At 41.4% G+C, this 23,017-nt stretch overlaps 1 protein-coding gene across 1 annotated transcript in view; it reads right to left on the bottom strand.

Annotated features, from left to right (window-relative positions):
* Positions 1–21,029, bottom strand: part of LOC128934330 (translation initiation factor IF-2-like) — a 33,992-nt gene extending 12,963 nt beyond the window's left edge. Inside the window, exons 1-2 of the mRNA XM_054271854.1 lie at positions 20,750–21,029; positions 482–571 (exon numbers count right to left, since the gene is read on the bottom strand). Of these exons, the coding sequence (XP_054127829.1) occupies positions 482–571; positions 20,750–21,029 (370 nt within the window). The remainder of the gene's footprint in view (positions 1–481; positions 572–20,749) is intronic.
* Positions 21,030–23,017: the final 1,988 nt, after the last annotated feature.

The following is a 23,017-nucleotide window of genomic DNA, read 5'->3' as shown; positions in this document are numbered from 1 at the left end:
CCTTTCAGGAATATTCCACATTTCCCAGCCCATATCCCTCTAAAAGATCATAAGGTTTCATGATCTTGTGTTTGACATATCACACATGTATTATTTCAGCTCAGGCCATTGTTTTAGTGAAGCCTTGGAGCCTTTGCAGTCTCCAAGCCTGCATACAGAGACATCTTTGAATTATGTTTCTGGGCTAAAATCAGGCTTTGGTTTTTTCTATCTTTGTCACTCCTCAGCTGGACAACATGGTACATGACAGGAGCCATCAACACTCAGGAAATGTGGTCCATGTGCCTCTTCAGCAATGTGAGTTACCATAAGTTTTTCAGGCTTTTTCTTCCCTCTCTGGAATGTTTTCTGCTATCTTTTCTAAAAAGCTCAACATTTTAAACTTCAATTAAAGAAGCAGAAGCAGAGAGAGACGACCTAGGAGGACCACAGTGATACTGCCTAAGCATGCAGCACCACGGTTGGGAAAGCCAGAGCCTACCTGAAAGGTGATGAGGAAAAGCTTCCCAGCAGCAAAAGCAAAAGGAAGTCCAGGGAAAATGTGGGCCTCCTGAAGAGTAAGGCAGGAGACCTGGTGACAAAGGACATGGAAAAAGACCAAGGTACTTCAATCTCTCCTCCTTGCCTTTACTGATAAGATATACCGTCAGGAATCCCAGTCTCAATTTCAATTTCCTGAAAGTGGTGGAAAAGGTGGGAACAGGGCAGAACTTCCCTTAGTGGAAAAGGACCAGGTTAGGGAATATTTAAACAAACCAAATGTACCCATGCCCATGGACCTGGCAACCTACACCATGGGGGGAACTGCAGTTGCCATTGTGAGTTCGCTCCTAGTGGTCTTGAAAAAGTCATGCGTGTCTCAGGAGACTCCTCAGGACTGGAGAAAAGCAAATTTCACTCTTGTCTTCCAGAATGACATGAAGGATTATCCAGGGAACTAAAAGCCACTCAGCCTCAACACAGTCACTAGGAAAGTGATAGAACAAAACCATTTCCAAACATATTAAGGACAAGTCGGTGACTGGGAGAAGTCAGCATGGATTTATAAAGGGGAAAATATGTCTGAGCAACAGAGTCTTCTGCAGGAGCTAGGCAGCTGAACTAGGGCATAGGCATGATATAGACACCAAACACAGAATTGCCTTTTTGCCATTTGTTTCTTGAGACTGCTCCATAAGAGGGATGGCATAATCTCTGGCAGGCCTCTGGCCTCCCTCATTTCTGAGTCAACTTCTTTAAATGAGCAGATTGTTAAGAGTCCAAAATATCTGTAGTCAAAGCTGAACAACATGAACTGATAAAAGTCAAACTTCACGAAAGATATTGCCTTGTGTGTATTAGCCAAAAATTCTACCCTTGCTTGCTTGAAATCTGTATTTTATTTAGTTAGTCTACATGAATATGTGGTTATGGCTGCAGCATGAAAATTCTGGTAATAGTCTTTATAACAATGAGTGCCCTGGCCCAAATATTTTCCTTTATGTCAGAGAAATTTCTGATAATTAATTTTGACACCTTGTATTAAAATAAAAATAAAGAACCCTTACTGAGGTTCTTTAGCCAAAAATGTAGCATAACACTCAGAGAAGCTTGAATATTTTCCAGAAGACAGGTTTTTTTGTCAAAAAAGGTTTCCCTGATTTTACAAAATGGAAATGTTTCACAAGAATCTTATTCAAAGTTTGGCACTTAAATGTAAATACAACATTTAATTTTAGCTTTATTGAACTGTCCAAAAATTATTCCGTTCTGGTCTACACCAAGAAGACCTCAGAGTTTTGAATTGAAATGCTGAGTGACAGAGGTGGGAAGGTGAATAAAACCTTCTCACTTTCACACAGGACAAGAACATCTAGCAGATGTCAGGTTGCGAGTGAGTAAAAGGAAGCTCTTGCATGTGTGTTTATGCTGAGGATGTCCTTCAAACAAGATGACAATAAAGCTTTGCGGGACGAATCCTGTGTGTGCTACTACATACAAAGACACCAACCCCGACAGAGAAAGTCTCTGAGCCACGACTACTAGACAGTATTCTAGTGAAGAATTGCTATTTGTTTGCTCTTTGACATTTGGTACAGGATGCCTGGTTCAGGGCAAAATGAACCCTTAATCTTCTGTTTCCAGGGAAGTAGAAGTGAGCTTTCTGACTGGTAGCAAAGTTTGGTTTCCATCTGAGTATTTTCTGCGTGTTCTATCTTTATGTTTTTCAGGACAAAAAAACCACAAAACAAATACAGCACACAACCTCTCTCACACACACACCAACATTCAGAGGCTTTTATTACAAAAGATTTACTTTTTTAGACAAAAAAACCCAATCTTTATGAAATTTTATATACTTTTCTAAGTTTGTTATATACTTAGAAAACATAAAGGAGAAAATAATAAAGCATGGAAGAGAAATTTTAAGCTCCTTTAAACCAGGTAACACAGCCAAACACTCTTTCTTTTGGACTACATTTTGCTCACAATTCACTTAGTTATTTCAGCAGTTATTTCTGCAAAGTGTACCATGCCTTATGTAACAACATGAACAAATTCAATAACTAAGCCAACTTTAGTTTCTGTTCCCTAAATTTGTAGTCTGAAAGAATTTAGGTCAGGTGTACCCTCAGCTTTTGGAGAATGGTCTTGTCCATTTTGCTCAGGGGATCAAGACATTCCAGAAGCATGAAAATTACATCGCTAGGGTCAAAATCCAGATTTAAGATGTCATCTTTAATTTTTAATGCCCTTGGCTTTTCCTATCGGCATAAGAATCACAATGCCTTACTATTTTGGAAAGTCTATTTCTTATTATTTCATGTAAACTTTAGGAAAAGCAACATGGTTAATCATTCAGTGACTAAGTATGAAAATCATTAGAAGGAATCTTTACAGTTTATTGAAACATTTGCTAACTACCATATGAAGATTTACTAGCCCTTTAAAACTATGATTATTTTTCCAGAACATTGGAAGCTCTTTTAAGATCTGTTACAATCCAATATGCAATTCTTTTTCAGCGAGATTTCACAAAGTGTTGAGCTATTTTTCTTTATGCTATGCCTGGCCCGTATGTGTAGCAAGTTTGCAAGCTTGGCTGTCATGAATATTTCTTGAAAAACAGCCTTGGACAGAAGTAATTTTTCTAAATTAAATAAATATGTTGTTTCTGATTTTCCAAAATACCCAAAGGAACTAGCTCACATTCTAGATCAATGGCCTGCAAAATTTCACCTTGAAAGATGATGACTTTTTTACTTGATGAAGCACAAAATGTCTCTGGGAACAAAGAAATTTTGCAGTGGATTGGGTCCTACAAACTTCACTTTCTCAGAAAGCAAATTTTCCTATTGATTTTAATGGTGTTGATTATCTGAATTTTCATGTTAGCTGACAGTCAGGAGCACTTTGCACAGGTAGTACAGTCAGTATTATTTTGCAATTAGCTTTCTGGGATATTTGGACTTCTAAAAAGAAATGAGGTTTGTTTACTTTCTTAGGAAAAGGAAAATTCCAGTCCTGCAACAGATAAGGATTTCTGAGAGTAAAATTCCAAATCATTTTAGACATGACCCTCAAATCCTTTTTTGCATTGTCAGTTTGTAGAAGAGATGTTGAAGGCTCCAAGTTAAGAAGCATAGGGGTATGAAATAAAACATTTTGAGGGCTCAGGGCTCTCTGAAGACAGTAACTCAAGTTGGGCTGGGAGCTCTGGGTACAGCAAACCACTGTGGATGAATTTCAAACACGCTGACTAACACCTTTAAGAATCAATGGAGAGATAGAGATTTAAATGAGGTCTTAATGGCTTTGTTATAGAAGGGGGAACAGGAGTGTTACAGAACTTCTGTCTCCTCAATGCCATGAAGCATTGGAAATGAGAAGGCACAGATGTGCACAGGGAGGGCAAGAGCAGCCCTGAATTCACCCAGCATTTAACACCATGCAAGAGCAGTGAGGAACCTAAGGCAGAATGGGCTTCATGACTTCACTGTTTGCTTGAAGATAGACATCACTTCAGCTTAAACCTCTCTGCAAGCAGGGCTTTGTCTTGTCTCTGGTACGCTTCTTGTTAGCTTTGGCAATAGCTGCACAACTCTCTCTCCTCTCAGTGGTCTGCCAAGAAAGGTGAATTGGATGTACAGGAAGACTTGGGTCTGCTCCACAAAGTGTTATCCATAGAAGCAGAGTCAGAAAGTCAAACAGATGTGCCCAGAAAGGCTATTAGATCATCAGGATTGATTTCCCAGGAAAGAATAGGCCATAATTTTGTTCAGATTTGTTTGTGTTTGGCGTTTTTTTGTGTTTGTTTGTTTGTTTTAAATTAAATTTGTTCCATATCAAGTTTTCTACCTTGAGTTTCTCTGAATCACAGTCTTCCATATGTACATCTAACCTTGAAGTGAAGACTTTTGGGACAATAAATTGCTTTGGCTTTCCAAAACATTATCTTCAGTTGTACTTTTCTTCACTTTAGTCCCAGAATATCCTGTGATGAAAGAGTATGTGGCACATTCAAGTTACTTATTCATCCTCTTTTTTGAACAGATTCTGAGGTCTTGCACTGTGCAGAATTTTTTTCCCTGCACTGAAATATTTTTCCTGGCTCATTTTTTTAATATCTTCTTCAGTTTTTCAACATATTTTTATAACAATGGGATGACCAGAACTGTACATAAGGTTCCAACATCTGTGTTCCTGCAGCTATGTACAAATGTAAAATTATATCTGTATTTCCAACCATATTGATCGGCAATATTTTCTCACCTATAATTTCCTTGTTACATTTGAGTGAAAAGTTTTTTTAAATTTCCTTTTACTGATTGAAAAATGCAAATTGAAACAGAACAATAAATTTTCTGAAATACTGTTACATCTCTGAAATTTATTGCAGCTGAAAACATGTGTTTTCATATATGTAGGGGTACAAGGAGAACCTAAAAAACAGCTGAAAAGTATTGAGTTGACATTTTAAAAACTAAGTATTTGAATGTTTTAGTCTGAAATGTTTCATTTCAAAATTTGCTTCAGCTTTATTGTAAGAACATTTTATACTTGAATACCAAATAAAATATTTCTGTGGGGTCAAATAAAGTAATTTCCTCAATCTATTGTGGGTTTTTTAAGTCATCGATCAAGAGCAATTTGAAGAACAGAATAGCAAGCTAACTAGGAAAGACTTCTATTCTGCCTCCTATATTGATCATTTACATTTAGTTTACTCTATTTTTCTTTTCCTTAAAATTTCTGTCTGATAAGAGAACCTCTCATTACTTTTGTTTAGAGCTACCCATTTGCCTTCATGAATCCTGGCACAAAGTCAACATCTCAGTTATCTGAAATTATCCTGATAGACTAAAATCTATTAAGCATCTCCTAAATATCAGACCACTAAGCCAAAGGTCACCTCAGATATATATTCCTCTGGAACAGGTGATTTTTAACAGCCTCTGTAGGTGTGTTGCTCTGTAATACTCCTGTGAGCAGCACCTAGCTCCTTCAGCTGCTTGTGAAGTGTCTCATGGAGTAGTTTATTTCAAACATCACTGGCTGCATCTTTAAAAGAATTTTTGCCATCTCTACACTATAAAATTCCTATAGGAATTCCCCATTGTCCTCTTCTCCTTTCATGATCCACCTACAGTTCTACAACGGAAAGACAGGTATTTAATGGACTCATTTATTTCCCTGTGCCTTAACTTTCTGTATTACTTTTCCACATTGCCATATTTGTGTCTGCATCATCTTTTTCCTGCCACATCTTATATACTGTCACTGTAGTTCTTTTATACCTAGCTACCTTTCTCCTTCTGTCTCTTGTTTGTGGAATTGAAATGCTCTGGTCCATTCAGTGCTTGTCTTCTAAAAAGCATTATTCCTCACTATGCTTTTGCCTGGCTTTTCTTTCAGATCCAAAAATTTGCAAGAGTCCATCTCTACTTATTATTACAACTCTCCTAGTATTTATTCTCTGTGAGTCCTATTAAGCATTCTTTACCTAAACATGCTAAAACAAATCTTTTAATCTTATGCTAGAAGCATAACTGCCCACAAAGCAGTTCACAAAGGTGAAGTGCTTGAGACAAAAAGGCAAGGACATGGTAGTAGTTTGAAAGTTAGTTCTTTTCATCATGTCAGTTTGCTGTGGCAATGATTTGGGGGTTTGGCTGAGCATGTGTTATTTAAGGAGTTTATCACAGTCCTGTAGGATGCCATCACCATTCCATGCTCAGTCCTTGCACTCTTGTGCTGACTGGTGGGGCTCAGAGCCACAGTCACGGCTGCACAACCCATAGTCCACATCCACATCCACTCTTGGGTTTGGATTTTGCTTAACGTGCCACTGGCATGGGTGGATGCAGCCAGACTGAGGGCATGCTATAAAAAATAGGATTGTTGCCATTCAAGAGTGATTTAATTGCAGAGGAAGAGCACTTGAACAAAAGCTAACTTTATTGACACTGGTGGGGAAAGCCCTATTCTGGGGAGCTGAGTGTTTAAATGGTGGTTAAAGTAACCTCTAACAAGAAGGATCTTAGTGCTTAAATAATGGGATCATGGGGTCATATGAAATCCTCTCTAAGACGGCAGACTCTTTATATAAATCATGAGAGCATAATCTCTCCGAAAAGCACAAATAACAAAGAGGGCTCAGTACACGGATGGTAGGTCCACAGATCATTCAAGTTTAAGTCCCTTCTAAAAAAGGGGAATTCAGTACCTAAATACTGAGAGAACAGTGTCATTGTGTACCATCATTACAACAAGGAAATTATTTTTAAGATGGAAGAAGCAATCCCTTTTTCTTCTCTGTGGAAGTCTGTCACTGATGCTGTGACACGCATTTCTAGACATACATACAGCAAGGATTACTGTGCCTATTCCAAGAGGCTTCCTGAGACACTACAATTTTATTGACTTCATTTCTGTGTGCAGATGTGTCCCTTCTATCCCGGACTTACACCAAGCACGTGGTGTCCCCACTGTCTTGCTGCCCCCCTCCCTTGTCACGTTATCCCTCCCTGCTCATATTGTTCCCTTGTCTCAAGGAATTGCGCCCACAGCTTTTTGCAAATGGTCCTGACTCCATCATGTGGCAGCTTTTAGGTGGTCTGAAATACTGCCAGCTGCCCTGGTCCAAGGCAGAGTGACTCACAGGACTATCTGGAATAACATGCTGCTTCTCAGCACGATGCACAAAGACTGGCACTTCAGCAGAAAGCAGCAGCTGAACGGGACATGGAGCGAGATGTGGCCTTCCCACAGTATTTGTTTAAAATTAATCATCACTGCCCTGGAAAGCACATCAAAGATTTGGTGTGGAGGTGTCATTTTATACAAGAGGAGCTCATTGTACATAACTCCTATCCATTATGGGCCAAGCTGCAATGTGGCTTTCAGAGAAGATGGCTCTTCCAGGGATCTATGGACGGCCGGGACCTTGGTCCTGAGTCGTTCCCAGTCAATTCTCCCAAGGTCCTATGGAATGCTATCCAGACCAGTGAGCCCCTGGTCAAAACCCATTCAGTGCATTTCTTCTGAGAGCTCTAGCCTGTTTTTAGCGTGTTTGCAAGAGCAAGGGGCTCTTGGCTTATCCCATGAGACATTGTTCTATGCAGGCTACCACTTCAAAGTGAGACAGCATTATACTATATTTGAAACATGTTATAATGTAAGAATCAGATTATGCAAAAATACTCTCTCATAAAATTACGTGTTAGAGTTCTACTGCACGTTCACAAGGAAAGCATTTTATTTATTATGTTTTTATACCTAATGCAGTTGTGTCTGTATGCATATGTTGCACTTAGGGGAAGAATAAAAGCTCCCGTAACGAATATACAAACATCTTCAACTCAAACAGGCCCACTTACAGAGATATAAATCCCACTGAGGAGCACAAGTCTGACAGGTCTTTTAGGTCTTTTGCTTAGAAGAAGTACATCTTCCTGCTGTAAGATCAGAGGGATGTCTTTCATCTTGAGCAGCAGTTACATTGGTATAACTGAAAGTAAAATATCTCTCTGTGCTTCATAGGGCTCTTTGTCATTCGGATTACATGTCTAGGTATATTTCTGATGAAAGTGTTGTCTTTGTTTAATTCAACAAAGACAACTGCTGTGAAAAGCAAAGATTTCCATCATTAATATTGGCTTGTATTTAGATCAGGTAACAGGTTTGCACAATTCTGGTAATAAAGTAATATTATTATATATATATATATATATATATATATATATATATATGCATGCATGGAGTGTGTGTATACACGTGCCTATATAAAGGGTATTTACATTCTCTTAAAATATGTGCTTCTAAAAAGAGACTGACCTGGTAGTCCAAGATGCTGAGAAACTCTGAAAGCAAAGGTCACACACATATACTTACTAGATTTCTGCTGCTTGGCAAGATCTAATCCTGAATACACTGAAATAAAGTCCAAAATTTTCAGTCACTTCCCAAGTACAGAATCAGGCCTGCTATCCAACCACAGCTGAAATATTTGAGAAGGATTTCTGGACCAGAAAAAACATGAGTGGCAGGAAATTTTCAGTTTAACTCCATGGCTACAGGAAAAAGAGCTGTTCCCCTACAGGAAAGGGAAATGAAGGCTTCAGTCAGTACAGCATGCAAGTGTGTGTGCAGCATCTTAGGGTGTCAGTCCTCATGGTGGGTTGATGTTTATTTAAAAGTTCTCTTTTGGATGGGGACTAATTACTGCTGGTTTAAATTACATTAATCGTCTGTGGGTGCAAGGGTTTATCAGTGATTAAAGAGATGACAAGGAGCACTAGTAGCTCGGCTTTACTTCAACATTATTTTTCACTATATTCCATGTTTTCTGTGCTTGTGAATATTTCTAGTAAGGAATGTTTTTGGAAAAAACCAACAACTTTTTGAAAAAAAACAAAACCCTTTCTATTGGTGGAAATCAGTGTGGCTATGGGCCTTTCCACTCCTCCAGAGCAGTATAATCCTGAGAAAGGTGCAGATTTGCCAGGATCAGGGTTGTGTTTTGGTAGAAACTTTTCTTTTTCCCTTTGAAAAGAAACTTAAAATTTTGCAGCTGCATTTGATTGTATGTCAGAAAGGTGAACTGACCCTGCTCATGTGGCGCCTGTTTCTGGTCCTGGAACAGGCCATCTTGTCATGTTGTGAGAAGTTCTGGACCACCAGAGATTTTAGGGTAATGAGATGCAAACACTGAGATGATGCAGAGCTGAGTCTGCTCCAAACAGCTGCAGGAATTACTTCTGTAGCATTACGTTTAAAATATTTTTGTTGCCCATGTCTCTAATATCTGACTTAGGTTAGGAACTCGGATTTTTTGGGGTTTTTTTGCCCAACATAGGCTCAGCCTCCATTCTCAACCTAAGAGTGTACTGAACACACCTCCCAGCAATACAAAGCCACGAATCCATCATTCCCCTACACTCCAAGAAAAGGTTTTACATCAAATTCCTTCAGAAGTTTTAAAATGTTGTTTGGAGTCTTTTAGTGTTCTGTTTTCAATAGCTGTATTTTTTTGGCATGTTGCACCTACATTGTTTCAAACTTAGTTCTTATAAAGACCCGCTTGTGATGTACTTAAAGGGTGCTATATAAATTCATGTAAATCGTAAATCATTTCAACAAACACTTGCTCTTCAAGACCAAATCAAACTCAGGAGAGGCTGATAGTAAAAGGAACACACAGGAGGATCAGAGGAGAGCCATGTTCACCCTGCAGCAGACCATTACTGGTCATCACCAACAGCCTACGAGATGCCAAGGCCCACCAGCCCTTTTTTGTGAGCAGAGGAGCCACAGCCTCCAGCTTTGGGCTCCTGTGAAACTTCTTGGCTGTGCTCACAGGCTGTGGGGCAAGGGGGATTGCTGGCACAAGAAGGAGCCCAGCCTCGGCAGCATTGGGACAGAGGGAGCGTGTTGGTGCACGCCCTGCTGCTCTCCCAACTTGATGAGCACTTGTCAGGCATAAAGCTATTGTTTTGCTTGCTGGGCCCTCTACAGTGGCTGGGCCAAACTTCCTGCTAGGAGCCAGGATCTGCAACCTTATGAAAGTTGCAGGGCCCGGCAAGCTGCCGGTATTTTCAGCTGGATTGAGCCCAGAACAATTTTATTTTCATCAGAAATGTTCCCTGGCCCTACCACATGTGCAAGCATATATGAAACCACCAAGAAGGCTCCCTCCCCCAGCTATCTTATTTAGCTAAAATTCAGCTGCCCGGCAGAACTGTTTCTTATCCAAGCCCTTAGAGACAGGAGAGGAGTGGAGAGATTTAATTATAATCTTTCTCTCCCTGCACCTCCCACAGTACGCTAATGCTTTTCATTAGCCAAAGCCAAAACCTTGCTTTATAAGCTGTGAGAGCTGTCTTTTAAAAAACACATCCAGCATTAAAAGAGTTCTAAATGGCAGTAACAGCAGTGTAACCCTCATCCACAGGTGTGGGAGATTCGCTGGAGGATTGCTGGTGGAGAGGCGAGTTTTATTTGAAAGACATCTGATTCCTATTTCTGTCCACTGGCTGATTATGCCTCACATTACAACACTTCTGTGCCCACTGACAATTTCAGTCCAAATGAATGAGAGAAAAGACTCAACATCCAGGAGCTCTAGATGATTTTTATAAGTATCCAGATGTTTAGACTTTTATCTGAAGCTTATACAAAAAATATGAGGCCACTCCCAGGGGCAGCTTGACAAATATCCTCAGTCATTTATTCAGTGTGTAGGTCTAGAGCAGACATTCATATGGACATATCACTGGAGTAGGTACATCTGTTAACCTCAGTGGCATGGAAATGCAGGAAAATGAAGAATTACATTTTTGACCTACAACTGCAATGTTATTTGAGTGACACAATTAAAGGAGTACCTTATGTTGATGGAAAGGTTCTGAGAAAATATTACTGACTTAATTGTCATTGCCTTACAGAACGCATTGAGCTGACTTTCATCTTTGAAAAATCAGAGTTTCTTTCTGGTACCTCCCCAGAAGGTGATTACCCAGAGGTCTGAGAACACTATGGATGGAGCTTGGTTCCCCACAATACCTGATTCTCTATTATTTTTCTTTTTTTTTTAAGGAAAATGTAATTTTTCTTCTCATTCTCTTGCCCTCTGCCAGCTTCAACGGTATAAAGAGACAAATAAACCTCAGCAAATCACTAGGGTAGCTTCAGGAGTATTTGTTTTTTTTTATCTGGTAGCCCTTGGAAGCTTCAGGCTGGTTGTGCCAGCTCTGTACAAACACTGAGTGAGATGGGAAATCCTCATGTGTGAAGAGCTGACAGCCTGTGTGGAGGGAAGAGCACAAGCAGCAGCATAACAAATACCTATCTGGTCAATAAAGGACAAGTGAAAAAGCCATAGGATTACATGGATTACAGTACTTGGTTACACAGATTAACCAGGCAATTAAAGGCAGCAGGAACAATAAATATCCTTCCAAGGGGAGCTGCTATTGGCCTGCAGGCTGAATGTGGCCATTCCAACTCTAAACTGGTTTTGCCAGAGAGGAAAAAGACCCTGAAAGCAGACCACAAATGGGACACGCTGTCCTTGATTCCTCAAGAAATTTTATACCATTGACTGGGGTCTTTATCATTTATATTTTGATGGTTTCTTATCTCATGTTTTAAAAGGAAATCTGCTGAATGTCTAAAATGCCTTTTGGCAGTCAGGCCTTTTGTTGCTGATCTCCAAGTTAAAAACAGTTTAACTTATCAAGAAGCTTTGGTGTAGATCTGGTGTAGTGGGTTGGTTCATTTGGTTTTAAAATGCTTTCTTTTGGATCACTTTTAATCATCACTTACATTGCACATGGCCATTTATGCATTGACAGGTTGATGGGGACTTTAATGTACATAAAACTTTCTCTGTCAGGACTTATGCCTCTCTGTCAGATTTTATCCTGCAGTAGAGAGGGTTCATGTACAGTTGCTGACAGATAAAATAAGCTCCTCCAGCAGCTGCAGCTCTGCCTCCCACAGATTTTTTTTTCTGGTTCTGTGTCCCCAGCTAAGTTTTGAGAAAGCACAGGGCTGTGCCGGGACAGACAAGCAGGAGCACAGCACCAGACCTGCAAGAGGGACAATGACTTTGCCACATCAAAGCCTGTAGTGCAACACTAAATGTTTGGCATCTTTATTTAGCCCCAGGTGCAGGAGACAGATAAGTAAACCATTCTATTCCACAGAAAAGTGCATTTCCAGCCTGGATTTCTGCAGAGAAAACCTAAAAGACAAGAAGCTGACTTTGAAAAAAGATTCAACGTAATGAATATCACATAAAAACTGAAAAAGCTCATGAATTTTAAGCCTGTCTCATGATTTTAAGGACCTTAATCCTGAATTTGAAACTCATGGGTTTCAATATGAGAACCTGTGTTCTGTTGTGTGGTTCAGAAGGCAAAGTACTAAGGTTTCCTTCAAGCCTGGTACAATCATCTAACACTTGAGGTATTCAGATATTGTAGCTGATATGAAAAGATGCCCAGCATCTGTAATTCACACAGAAGCCAATGGAAACTGCAAACACTCAGCTCTGAAGGATCAGGCCTTTAATCATTAATATAGATCTATAAAAAAATGTTTCCTAAGACACTTTATTTCTGCAAGAAATTCCCTGTTGGCAAGAGACTTTTCATAGCTCCTTAAAGACCTATAAGAAACTGTGGAAGAAATAAAGAGGGGTTTTGCTTATGGAAATGAGACCTACTAGGGAGCAACTAGAAATGTTTTTATGAGTCTCTATAATGGAACTACAGTAGCAGTTCCATGTTGATTTTTATTGGAAGACCCAATAGTTTTTTCTTCTTCTTTTGTAAGCCTAATTTTTTCCCACCTGAAGCTTCACGTGTGGTCTCTTGGCAAAGGAGAATATTTTTGTAATGGCTAATGTGATATGGCTTTGTTTTAAGTAAGGAGATATTTCAGAGAACACTTCAAAAATTTCTTCAAAGCTTTCCTTGTTCATTTCAGAAGTTGAAAACAGCTAACACTAAAAAAAATCCAGTTTGATTTTATATTTGCTCTTAAAGAGATAGAGCTCATGAACATATACTTGGTAATTTCAGTGTACCAAATGTGGGGCTTTATTAAAGGTAATTTTGAAGACTATAATAAAAATAACAACAAATATGAGGAACTATATGGATAGAAGATTTAAATATTAGATATAGGTCCATCAACCAACATGAGGATATAAACCAGAAGAGATAACAAATTAAAATATATGCTAGAAGCTTTGAAATAATTAAGGTGGTCATTGTATTAGAATTCTTCAGCCTTCTTTTTGTATTGATGATAAACATTTTTGTAAATATCTTGTTCCAAGTAAACTTAACCCAAACTACCGTTCATGTCCAATAAGTGATTTCTAGTCATAGTTGAGAACTGTCATATTCCCTTAACTGACTTGGCACACAAGTAGCAGTTCTTGTAGGGAAAAAATGAGGAAAAGGTAGTTTCAGTGAGAGCACCACACTGAATTTTGAACAGACCTATCAAAGTGGACAAAAAACTGAAGTGCCCCATATATGACAAACAGTTCTGTAGTCATACTTTGAGTTACCCCCAGTATCTCTGAAGAGAGCTCTAGGGCAGAGAAACTTCCTCCCTAAGCAAGACTGGAAAGCAGCATGTAGCTTTTTCACTAGCCAAATTTTAAAATGCCTTCAGCAAAATTTCAGCAAACAAGTCACAAGGTTTTGTTAGTGGATTCACTTTAGCTTGTGATACATGGCCTGATCACATAAGTCACGGATCTGAGCTCCGTTCAGGACTGCTTGTTCCAGGTTCCCTCCATGGCCATGGCTGTCAAAGTGCCACCCTGGTATCCTGTTTTTCTTCAATTACAGCAGAAAATGAATCCACCTAATTCTTTACCACATTAAAGTATACTATTCTCAGTCAGGAAGGGACTGCTTGTTTGTTCTCTGTAAACTTTTGTTGAGGTTTGATGAGGAGCAAGTGCAGAGGACTCCACCAGCAGGGCTTCCCCAGCCAGCTGCTTGATCACCATCATGTTCTTCTGCTCTGTCCCTGTAATGTGCTCAAGTGACCTGGGGCTGTAACTGCTCAAATTTGGCTCGTTATAAACTCTGCCAGGTCAAAAACTCATTTCAATCACAAAGCAACTATTGTAGGGTGAGATGTTACACCCAGGGTAACAATAACTTCTATATTTCTGTTTCAATGAAAGACCCTGACCACCAATAAGAGCAATGTCAGGCAGGCAGACTATAACATAGGTAGGTTGGTTTCTGATACAAGGGTTGACTTGCAGTCCTGACCTCAGTCAAAAAAATCCAAAGTTTCACAGAAGTTCCACAACAGCTTGTTTTCCTTCTTCTGCTTCTTCTGCAGCTTCACATTTCTCACGGTAATGAATACTTGTAGCAGAAGATCCAATGAAAAACACTTTTGTTTTTTTGGTAGTCTTTCTCATGAAATTAGAGATGCAAATGGTGAGCAATCTCATCAGAGTATACTTTCATGTTTTTCATAAATTCTCAGCAATATTCAATGCTTATAGTGACTGCTTGATTCAGACTTCTGGAGATTCACCCTTATTTGCTAGTCACTGTTTCTGGGATTTGATCTGTATACCTTGCCACAGACTTTTTATACTGTGCTGTTTGTGATGGGGCACTGCCATGCAATACATTCCATTGAGTGTCTTTTTTAACAGTGACCTGGATATCAGGTCTTGGAGAAAGGTTTGGAAGGCAGCACTGAGTTTACACCTAGATATGAGCTTAAGCAGCAATCGCTCAGTGATTTTCTGTGTAGGTTCCAGTGTGCGATGCAATGTAGTAACTGGAGATAGAACATTCCTGCGGATTGTCTTTCTGTACTGAAGTAATTCATAAGTAATTCCTTATGTGCTGCCTGGATGGCTCCTTCAGAAACATGACATGACTGTCTCAAGTAGTATACCTGTTGAGAAACAGTCCTTCTTAGACCATTGGGTTGTCCACAGCAGAATTCCTCTCAAAACAAATGGGGTAGTGGTAATGGCATTTGAGGGCTTGGCTGCATCACCGGCTTTCTGATATTTGATGTGTATATTGAGTTGCTAAGCTTGTCTCAAGGTTTTATATGTGCCCATATTATTATTATTAATAATAAAGATATTTTTTAATGTGAGGGTGGTGAAACACTGGAATAGGTTTACCAGGGAAGCTGTTGGATGCCCCATTCCTGGAAGTGTTCAAGGCCAGGTTGGATGGATGGAACACTGAGCAAATCAGTCTAGTGGAAGGTGTCCCTATCCATGGCAAGGAGTTTGGAACTAGATGATCCTTAAAGTCCCTTCCAACCCAAATCGTTCTAGGATTCTATCCTTCAATGGCTACACCCCTTCAAGAAAAGAAGTTCTGATAATAATGCCATTGTATGTATTTCATGTAAGATCCATCTGACCAACTTTAGCCAAACAAAGTTTGACAAAGTGTTTGATTTCCACCATTCCAAAACAGAATGCACAAAATAAGTGGGATCAGCTCTTTGCTTGTGTGTGCCTCTCTGATCGACTCCAGAGGAAATCTGGAAAAGCAGCTGAAACTACCCTTTGGAAGTGGAAAGCGGATACTGTCATGTCCTTCAGGACATGGACATGGAAAATTCAAATTTATTCTTCAATTTATTCTTCATCTACCAAGCCATAGTATTTTATTGTGCACATGATCCCAGCTCACCCAAGCTAAGTGCTCACTTTAATCATTCTCTAAAGACACGCCTTAAGTTGTGGCAACTTAATTGCTTATCCAGGTCTATTCAGACCTTATTTTCTCAAAGTGCATGGTCATATTCACCCACTTTGTTCAGAAAGCCAACTAAATATTGGCTAACACTTTACACATAACCCGAGACACACAAAATCAGAAAAATGAGAGAAGTAATAGGTCTACAGTTGTTTTTATTTCAAGCAAACCTTCCAAGAAACAATGCAAATGTATAAAAGTAATAACATCTAGATGTCCTCTTGGTGTAAAGTTGGGAGAAAGGCACTAAAGCTATCAAAAATATTTATAAATATTAGGAGTCATATTATATTTTTATTTGCTTTCAAACAGGAGCTGTGTGGCTCCGGGAAGGGAAACACTGACCTTTCACTTCTGTTCTCTCCAGCTTCAGTGCTGCTGCAGGCCCTAAGTGAAAATGAGTCTATTGGTCTCATCCAAACCTCAGCCCATGTTAGCCCACATTACAAAACACCAGAGAATTTGGCATGATCAGCAGTTTCTGCTCAAGAGAGGCCCAGGACTGCAATAGCAGAGGTGTTAGAGATCAGAATTTGGGAATGCTGGTTGAATTACGTGGGAAAGCAAAACACTTGGTCTCCTGCTTTCATTGGGACTGTATTCACTTGCACAAAATAAACACAGTATGAACAATACAAAAAAATATTTATATCACAGCAAATGATACTTATAAATAAGGCAAACAGCTCATTACCACCATTCACCCAAAGGTCACAGAGTGCTTTTAAAGCAGAAATTTAGCTGCACTGGTGAAGCAGTGTAACATCGTTCTTATTTTACAGATGGAAAAACTGAGGCACACAGACACCTTCCTATCCAAGACCGCACAGGAAATCTGTGGCAAGACCAGCACAGGCTCCTGATCACAGGAGTCTGCATGTGGAGGGGTTTGGGGAGGACAGCTGAGCTCCCTTGCACTCAGATGCCTGTGGCAAGAGCTGAAGCATACACCAGCAAAAGGTCAGTGTATCCATTCTCCAAGCCATAAAGTTCCAGCCTGAAAAGAAATATAAATGCAATGAGATTTTTCTGAGGTTTTTCTTTTTCAAATATTAATTGTTTCTTGGCACCAAGAGCCTTTTTTACATCAAAAATAGTTATGTGTTACATACTGTTATTTACATAAGTTTGCACTGTCTCTAATTTGGAAAGTTTAATAAGAATATAAGGAAAACCTGTAGACCACTGGATATCAGCCTGATGCTGTCCTCTTAGCACCATGTGATGGTAAACTGTTCTAGCAGAAATGGGTGAATGTCCTCTTATGTCTCTGTTTCCAGGTTACTGGTTTTTTTTTTTCCTGAACTGATATCCATATTACTTCCTCCTTACATCCTCTGAGCTGTAAACTTAATTAAACATTACTCTGGATCGTGGGCTTTTGGCTATAAATGCAGCTGCTTGGAGTAAAATCAACCACCCAGAAGAACCCAACCTAGGAGAAGCAATGCCTGGGTACTGTGACAGAAGTGATTTTTATGGGAATGAAGCCAGAGGAAAATCAGTTGCTCTATAGCTGAGGATCTCCCTGATCCTTCTGCAAGCCTCACAATATCATCAGCACATCACCACATGTGCACAGACTGTCACTCCTACAAACTATTCTCACTCTTCATTCCCAGGTGCTTGGTCAAATGCTTTGGACTGCTTTTAGCGACTCCAGTCCTTTCCTCCACACCTTTCATTTTTGAAGGCTCTCCCCTAATTTGCTGTTTGCTCTCCAAAAAAAAAATGCTATACTATGAGCCATTAGGTCCCAAGTGGACTTCTCTGCAGATTCCTCATTTTAAAACAATTACTTGGATGCGTGTCACCCAGTTCCCCTGCATTACAATGAGCCCCATTAAAAGGGATTACTGGCTGAGGACACTGCCATGCTCACTAAGCACCAACCTAGTGTTGGAAGCAGCACTGAGCTGCATGGTTTCTCTGGACAGTCCCTGGCAAGAGGACCATCCACTGCAGGGAAGGCAGATGGGCTTTTTCTTAAAAACTGAATACCATATTTAACTGGTGTCCCTCATGCGAGCTTTCAGCCTGTGAGGAACAAGCCAGGAAGCAAAAGGAAGTCCCAAGGGACATGGTGCAGCACACCTTAGGATGCATGTGCCCCACAGCACATCCAGCTGACTGCACCTCTGGCTTGCAGTGTGAAGCACCAGCAGAAATTATTGTGGAGAGGCCTCCAGGAAGAACGCAAAGAGAGAGGAGTCACGCTGTGATGGCTTCTTCAGGCTGAGACATCTTGCTAGCTTTTAAAGCCAAAACACAGTGGTAGTGTTAATGCTGCTTAGGTTAAATATCTCACCTTCTTCAGACAACCCTGGGGGAGTGAAACTCAAGTCTGAAATGAGAAAAGTTTCCCAAAGGTGAGTTCATAGATCACAAAATGCGGAGATGGAAAGAATCTATTCAATCATCTATCCCATCTCTCTGCCAGTTCAGAATTACTCCCCATGATGTTTTTAACATAACTGCTTTTCTCATTTGAAAAAAAGAAAAAAAAGTGGGAAAAATGGGGGAGAAATGGTCTATGAGCTTTTCTATGAAAAACTGTTTGATTCCTTGACTTAATTCTAGTGTCTCCTTTTGCTTTGTGCAGATGAGTTCAGCATGTGCCAGGATGAAGAGCAAACCAATATTTTCTGGAGGGACCCTTCCACCATCTGCAGCATCCAACAACTGGAAAAATCCCCCCAATAAGTGGGTTGCATCTGCATTTTCTTAACTGTGTTAAATTTTTCCCTTTGCATGAGACTGAGAAGTCACTCTTTCATTACAGCATTCTGTGTGGTTATGGACTAGCTAGCCTGGAAAGTGCTACCTAGTCTCCCCTATTTCAAATATTACATGCAGAAGGAGACACACCTTTACTAAAATAATGGAAGTAAGCCATGAGTCTAAAAAGTGGTTTGGATGGTGCAGTTATGAAAGAAACCATCCTATTTCACTGTGGGGAAGAGAAGAACAAAGATTGTTTTTCACCTCTAACTGAGAATTCCACAAGTCTGACTTCTTTTTTTTTCCCCAGTTTAATTTATGTCCATGTGTTACATAGTCTGGATCTCTTCTAAATGTCTGGTTGGACACTGCAGCCTGTTTAACCCCCAGCACAAGTTTCCCTCTCAGAGTCAAGATGTCCTGGGCTCTTGCAGGGCTCCTTGACAATAGATATATTTGGGACAACCTTGACCATGCAAGAAAAGTTCAGAAAACTGAAGATAACACGTGTATTACTCAGAATGTCCTATTAACACAGACAAATGGTAACCTATGAGGGCAGCAGGACTTTCTCCCTGCTCCCTCTGACACTGATGCTGCAGTGGGAGCGGTGGCAGCAAGACTCTGCGTTTGTAGGAGTCCACTCTGGGGCTCCTCAGTCCATGCTGTAGACACTATGGCCACTTTCAGACTGCCAAGGTGTGAAACACTGGTATCAGTGTAACATCAGAGCCAAAAAAGCTTATTTTATCAATTTAGAGTAACAAAAGTGAAGAACTTCTCGCTCCACTCATCTCTTGCATTCATCACCATGAAATGGAAGAACGCGTACAGAGTCGTGCAGCAAGCTGTCACATCAGCTTCAAAAGCAATGGCCCACACAAGCAAATTTCCCTACTGTACAGCCTTCTTATTTAAGATTATTTAATCAAAGGTGGCAGAAAGCAAGAGGTGGTTGTTGTTTATTAGTTCTTTTTTCCCCAGGAAAGCAATTCAGCCATTTCCAGAACCGGCCTGAGTGTTGACAGCAGCGTCTACCCACAGATACAAGGTATAAATTGCTTAATTATGTGTGAAGATAATGGGGGCCATGTCAAGCCTGAGTCACCAGCAGTTATTTGAAAAGGTGAAACAAAAATGATTAGCAGATTCCTTTGGAAAGTGGTTATTGTAATTTTCCTTCAGCTGCACGTGGGTGTTGCTGTGTCTCCTGGCAGTACTGTGGCCATCTCCACAATGTGCGCAATGGCAGGGGCCAAACATAACTCAGGGCTTGGACATTGCAATATTAACAGCCTTCCAAGGGACAGTGCAAGGGAACAGAAGAAAAGGTGGATAATATGATTTCCTAAAAAAAAAAAACCTAACCCCCCCCCCCCCCAAAAAAAAAAAACAAAACAAAAAAATCAGCCAAGGAAGTAAAGTCTTTGGGTTAAAGACTATTATTGCAGCCCTAAGGACCTTTCCCTCACCTGGTTGTATGCAGAAAGTTTTCAGCATTTCCAGAACTACCACTAAAATGAGGAATGCCCAGTGATACTCCATTTTGTGTAGTCTCAAGCTGCTGGCAAGGGTTGAGCCCCTGAGTGTGACTCTGAAGACAGAACGTACCTGTTGGATGCCATGGCACAGTGCAAGCTGCACAGTCCTACTGGGTAAGTCTAGTTCAGGCTCCTCTTCACTGGTGTCATTTTTGACTCCTCAGAGGATGTAGGTACTATATTGGTACATGCTGCCACTAGCGAGGGCAGAGTTGTGCTTGAGGTATCACCACAGTAACCGTGTGATTAAAAAAAAAAAAAAAGAAACCTGTCGCTTGGTGTAGATTTCCAGCGCTCTGGGGAGTGTAGCAAACATTGCATTGGAAAAGAGCCTTCCTGCGGCGTTTGAGTTCCTGCACTTTCAATCCCTGCAGATAGCGGGGAAGTGGGTGGAAATTTAATAGTAATAAGAAATAGGGATAGTTTGCTTAATTGCTTTGACCTTCTGAAAAAACTGAGGGGAAAACGCACGGAGAAGTTTCTTCCTTTTGTTTATTTATTTATTTTCCTTCCTTTCCCTCCTTTCCCTGTCTCCACTCTCCCTTCCCCTCCTCTCCTCCACCACCCCATCCCACCCCATCCCATCCCATACCTCCGCGGCCCAGCCCCGCCTCCCACCACTCGCTCAGCCCTCCGCAGCCCCCGCGGCAGCATCACTTTTTCCGCTTTTAATTCCTCCCACCTTCGCCTTCCTCCCTCCCCGCGCCCGCTCCGCGCCCAGTTTCTCACCTTCTCCGCCGCCTCCCGCCACCCACGACGGGGCCGCCGAGCCAGACCCGGCTCCCGCTCCGCTCCCGCTCCGCTCCCGGTGCATTCCCGGCTCCGTTCCCGCTCCCGGTGCGTTCCCGCTCCGCTCCCGCGCAGCCCCCGCCGCGCCCCGTCGGTGACTCGGCAGCGCCACCCGCTGGCGGCCGCAGGAAGGGCAACTCGGGGGCGCTGAGGGCGGGCGGGACGCGGCGCTGCGGGGCCCGGCCGGAGCAGGGCCGGCATGGCGATCGCTGATGGACATCGATGCAGCCCTAATCTGTCACCCCGGGAGCCGCGCCCGCCTGCGCATCCCGGTGCCAGAGGCACCCCGGAGGGCACTGGCCCGGATCCCACACCAGTTCCTGCTGGTTTTATCCTGGGCAAACAAGGTTGCACCAGGCATTGAAGTTACGTAGCACCATACGCAGAGCTGGGCAGCAACGTGCAAAGCTGGTTAGAGCCCGAGTATTGCTGTCTCTACCTTTCCTGGGTTGTCCATTCCCATCTGGAGGCTGAGTCCAGGCCTGGCCTTGTCCTGCCCGTGGGAGGGATGGCAAAGGCCTGTGGCAGCCGGGGTGCCCTGCGGCTGTGCCCAGCGAGGGCAGCATCTCTCAGCTGCTGTCTCTGTGTGCCACAGCTCCTCCTCCGCAGAGCCGCCGTGCGGCAGGCACTAAAGGTCACAGGGATGCTCCTTCGGGAAACGTTCTCTGTCCTGGGTATGCTCTCTGTCTGGGGTGGACACTCAGCAGGAGCCTCCAGACAAAGGGTCGGAATTAAAAACTTTCACATTATGCCTGTCCAAAAGGGAGGTATTGATGGACTGGCAAAAACCCAAACTTTGACAACTCTTTCCTTCCTTTGCTGGTTTGATGGCACTGCCTTTTACAGCGCTTGTTGCACACTGACCTTCTCTAATGACCACAAACCTGGCTAAAGAAGAAACCAGAACATTCTGTGGTGTGATGCAATTATAAAATCAGTTTTCCTAAAGAAGTTTTCCTAGGGAAGTTTTAGATTCTTTATGTGACATTTTCTTAGCATCTGCAAGTCTGCACATAACACAGATTTAGCAACCTCTGAACTGTCTGGAGAGCTTCAAAGTGACAGTCACCCTTAAGCATGCAATATTCAGCTTAAAATTTATAAAAAACCTTCTATTTCTAGCTGTGGGCACCTGTCAGATATTGCACATTTAGTCTGGCACTGAGTATTTGAAGTTGACGATGAAGGAAATATACTTTAATGTTTGACAAACAAGGAGCTCTGCTTCTTTGAACCTGGTCAGGAATTTGGAAGGCTAAAGCAATCTCAGAGCAGGGATTCATGAGCTCAGGTGTGCTGCTCAAAGGTGAATGACAGATGAAACGTGCTACAGAGGTATGGAAAGGTTACCTAAATGTTAAGACTGGTAAGAGTAAAACCAACACCTTCTGGAAAAAAGGGTTCCAGTCTTCTTTTCTGGTATAAATCTCAAACTGTTTCAAGCAGCTAAAAAAAAATGCAGGGCAGTTGGCATGAGATTTATTTAAGAAAAAATATCCATGTGAAAACTCATAAAAATTTTTTTCTACTTTCTTTTTTTCAGTTTTCAAATTTCATCCTAGATTTTGGAAACAAAATCCAAGTAGTTCTCCATATGCCATGAAAAGGTGTATATGTACATTTTTGTTGCATTACTATTTAAGTTTTCTATTTTCCTGGACTACTTTGCCTCATTTATTAAGCTGAGCCTCATGTGCAGAATACAATAGAGGGATACTTTTATCAGATGGAATTGTTGATACATTCATGCTCAGAGTTTCCTTGCTGGTTCAGTTTCTTATTCGCTAGTTCCCTGCTGTTGCAGGGGTATCTCATGTTTGAAACCTTGCGTGCTGGTGGGAAACATCCTGATCCTTTAGATGCTGCTGTAGGAAGATCCAGCTGAAACAACAGTGTGTGTGCTCGAGCAAGGGCTGCTCACGTGGGCAAGGATTTGAGTCATCCAAGCCCAAAAGGACTGATAAGGAGGAGGAAGCTGTTTCATCAAAAACCTGGTAGCAGGAGATGTAAATACATAACCAGGCAAAGAGGCTGATTTTGTGGATCATAGGCACAAGCAGTTGTGCTGAACTGGGTGCTGAACTGGGTGGTGTCACAGAGAGCTCTGAATCAAAAGTGCTTCGGTGTAGGATGTTGGGGTGGGTATATGGAATAACAGAAGTGCAAGCAGTGTTTGTTCTCCTTCTGAACCCAAAGTGGAATATCCTA

Source organism: Melozone crissalis, unplaced genomic scaffold (genome assembly GCF_028551555.1).
Source record: "Melozone crissalis strain CALT ecotype California unplaced genomic scaffold, PUWL_Pcris_2 ptg000013l_1, whole genome shotgun sequence".
NCBI lineage: Eukaryota > Metazoa > Chordata > Aves > Passeriformes > Passerellidae > Melozone > Melozone crissalis.
Note: the sequence above shows the minus strand (reverse complement) of the source record. Positions and strands in the feature narration are given on the sequence as shown.